General features: G+C 43.1%; 1 protein-coding gene across 1 annotated transcript; it reads left to right on the forward strand.

Annotated features, from left to right (window-relative positions):
- Positions 1-271: 271 nt before the first annotated feature.
- LOC109469883 (angiopoietin-2-like) lies at positions 272-2712 on the forward strand. Its single transcript, XM_019768640.1, has 5 exons — positions 272-324; positions 740-777; positions 1348-1449; positions 1562-1778; positions 2376-2712. The coding sequence occupies exons 1-5, from the start codon at positions 272-274 to the stop codon at positions 2710-2712; spliced, it is 747 nt and encodes a 248-aa protein (XP_019624199.1).
- Positions 2713-3062: the final 350 nt, after the last annotated feature.

The raw sequence follows: 3062 nt of genomic DNA on the forward strand, positions 1-3062 counted from the left end.
GCTTATCTACAGACGGCCTTTATGGATTGTGATCATATTTGGTATGTAGCTAGGTCTTAAGAAGACAAAGGTTAAGTTCAAATTTGGGCCTCCTGGTGGCTGACCTTGTTACTACAGCAGAACGTCCGCTTTTTGTAACTCTTGTCCTGGTCTTCAAAAAGGCTCTACATATTTCATGTTGGTTAAGGTCTCCAAATTCTTGTTTCAGGGACTGATTTCAATGGGTCCATGGGGCCAGTTGCCCCTGCTCTACCTGGGCCTCCAGGAGACCATGGGCCTGCTGGACCACCTGGTGAAAGAGGGCCCCCTGGACCTTCTGGACAGGTAAAAAAAATTAACAAACTAACTAACTAATGAAGCAATGCACCGCTTTACACCACTAGACGGTCTATACCGCTGGTTATTGTGGACCTTTAGAGTCATTCCAGGAAAAAACCTGGCCTTAAGTATTCTCGTCATTGACTACATACCCAAATTTGGATACACATTGCTAACCATCTACTTTAAACTGATATTAGAGCAAGCCGGCATCTTTTGCACCACAGCCATCCCTCATTCCGCATCTTTCTTTCAGCTGATTCAAAAATGTATTTATAAAATACATTTAAAAGATACAAATATACACATATAAAAGATATCAGTTGTGAACCTTTTCTGCTTACTTTGTTTTACTTTTGCCTTGCGGCTTTTTCCTACTAGTAGCTTCATATTAATATGTCTCGCCTTTCTTTCAGTGTAGCTGTCCATTCCTTGCAGCCCCGATTACACGGCCTGCAGGTGAGTTGGAGGGTCCGAGTTTCATTTTTGCCCCGATTTTACACTAATATCTTTAGTAACTCTAAGCATATATTATGCATATACGAACACACAGACAGACATGCAAACACACACATGAATGTATTTATATACATTATGCACACACAGACATACATGTACATACATTATGCACACACACATGCACACGCACATTTACATATATTATGCACACACACATGTATATACGTGTATACACACATGCGCACACACACATACACACTTGCACACACAGACATGCACACACACACACACACATACACACACACACACGCACGCACGCACACACATGCACACACACACACACACACACATACACACACATGCACAGACACACACACAAGATACAGTTAGTTTTCGTATCCTGATAATTTTGTATTTATTTACGGTCGTAAAACGACTAGCGATTCTTCGCATACATTGCTAATTCTCTTGTCTAAAATATCAATCGTTAGTTCGCTGTGTCTATAATATTTATGATAATCATTACATTGTGACTACTAAGTATTTCCTCCTCTACATACCGTTTCTCAGACTGTGCTGCAGTTAAAGCCGCCGGACACACGACCAGTGGAGTCTACACACTTGGCTCACCTCTGTCCGGTGTAAAGGTCTACTGTGACATGGATACAGCAGGTAGATTGAATTTGACTTTGAAACTTGATACTTTATTTACGTACCTTCTTGCTGAATTGTCAGGCATTTACAATAAAAACACGCTAAAGAGTTTAAACGTGTTTTACCACAGGAGGTGGGTGGACCGTGTTCCAGCGCAGAATGGACGGTTCGGTTCCCTTCAGCCGGACCTGGGTGGAGTACAAACGCGGGTTTGGGAACAAGAACGGGGAGTACTGGCTTGGGAACGACAACATCCACCTCCTGACTAACCACAAGGCACAGCGGCTCCGAGTGGACATGATGGATTGGGAGATGAAGACAGCCTTCGCGGAATACGACACATTTAGGTTGGTGCTCCTCCTTCTATTGAGAAATTTCTAAGCAGGAAGTCACGACACACTCAAGTTATATCAACTTATTTGATGCCGCCACCAACGTAGAGGACAAATACAGGACAGGACAATACTCATTTTCACAGAGTTAAGTGAGGAAAGTCTCGTAAAGTGCCTTTCCCAATGACACAAGATCGGTGGCTTGTCAAGACTCGAACCCGGGACCTCTTGGTTCCGAGTCGAGCACTCTGCCGTTACGCCACACGACCTTACAATGTGGAGTTCATTGGCGTAATTACTTTCTTTCTTTCTTTCTTTCTTTATTGACATTGACAACAGGTCAAGACACAGGTTATCACAATTAGTGATAAAAGTGTTAAAATGGCATTTTGCCAAAGGACTTTCGTACATATCATTTGGTAGAGTAGACCATAAATTAAAATGAATTATGCTAAGTACAACATTTCCATCATCAATAAGACAAACTAACAGAACAAAATTTACAAAAGTTCCAAATACTCCATGGACGTAAAAGATCTCTGAACCCTGAATCAGAATCAATGCAGATTGTCGTTCATAACTGATATTGTGTGATTTGCTGTTCCCACCCAGGGTGTCCAATGAGTCGGACCAGTACCGGCTGAGCGTTTCCGGGTATTCAGGCGACGCGCATGACTGCATGGCTAACAAAAGCAGCGAGTATAGCAGCAACAACGGGATGAAGTTCTCCACTAAGGACAGGGACAACGATATCTGTATCGGCCACTGTTCTCAGTTTCACGGGCACGGTGGCTGGTGGTATAGGTTCTGTAGCACCTCCTTTCTCAACAGCCGCTACCTGGGCAACTGTGGGTACTCCTGTGAAGAGTGGAAAGGTGTGGTGTGGGAGCTCTGGAGAAACAATACTTACTCCCTCAAGTCTGTGTCTATGAAAATCAGGCCACGATAGTTGAATTTGATCTCAATCTGATCACACCCAATTGGTCACAGCAAGTAAATTTTATGGATGACATCCTCCGCAGACTCCAAACCTAATGCGAGCGGGCGAAAAAAAAACAAGGCGGACCGAGAAAAACAAGGTTCCTACATTTTTTGACTCAATCATTGTCAATGGTTTTTATTCAGTGGGGAACAGCACATATACACAGCCAGCATCACATATCACTGCATCAAAGTAAGAAACAAAACACTAAATCAGAGCCTTGTCTTGTCTCCTCTCTTCATAGTTATCTGTTATCCGCCTTCCGGCATGGCAACAGACATATTTGCCCATTTTCGACATGTCGACAGAATGCAACA

This window comes from Branchiostoma belcheri, unplaced genomic scaffold (assembly GCF_001625305.1).
Source record: "Branchiostoma belcheri isolate BF01 breed outbred unplaced genomic scaffold, Haploidv18h27 scaffold210, whole genome shotgun sequence".
NCBI lineage: Eukaryota > Metazoa > Chordata > Leptocardii > Amphioxiformes > Branchiostomatidae > Branchiostoma > Branchiostoma belcheri.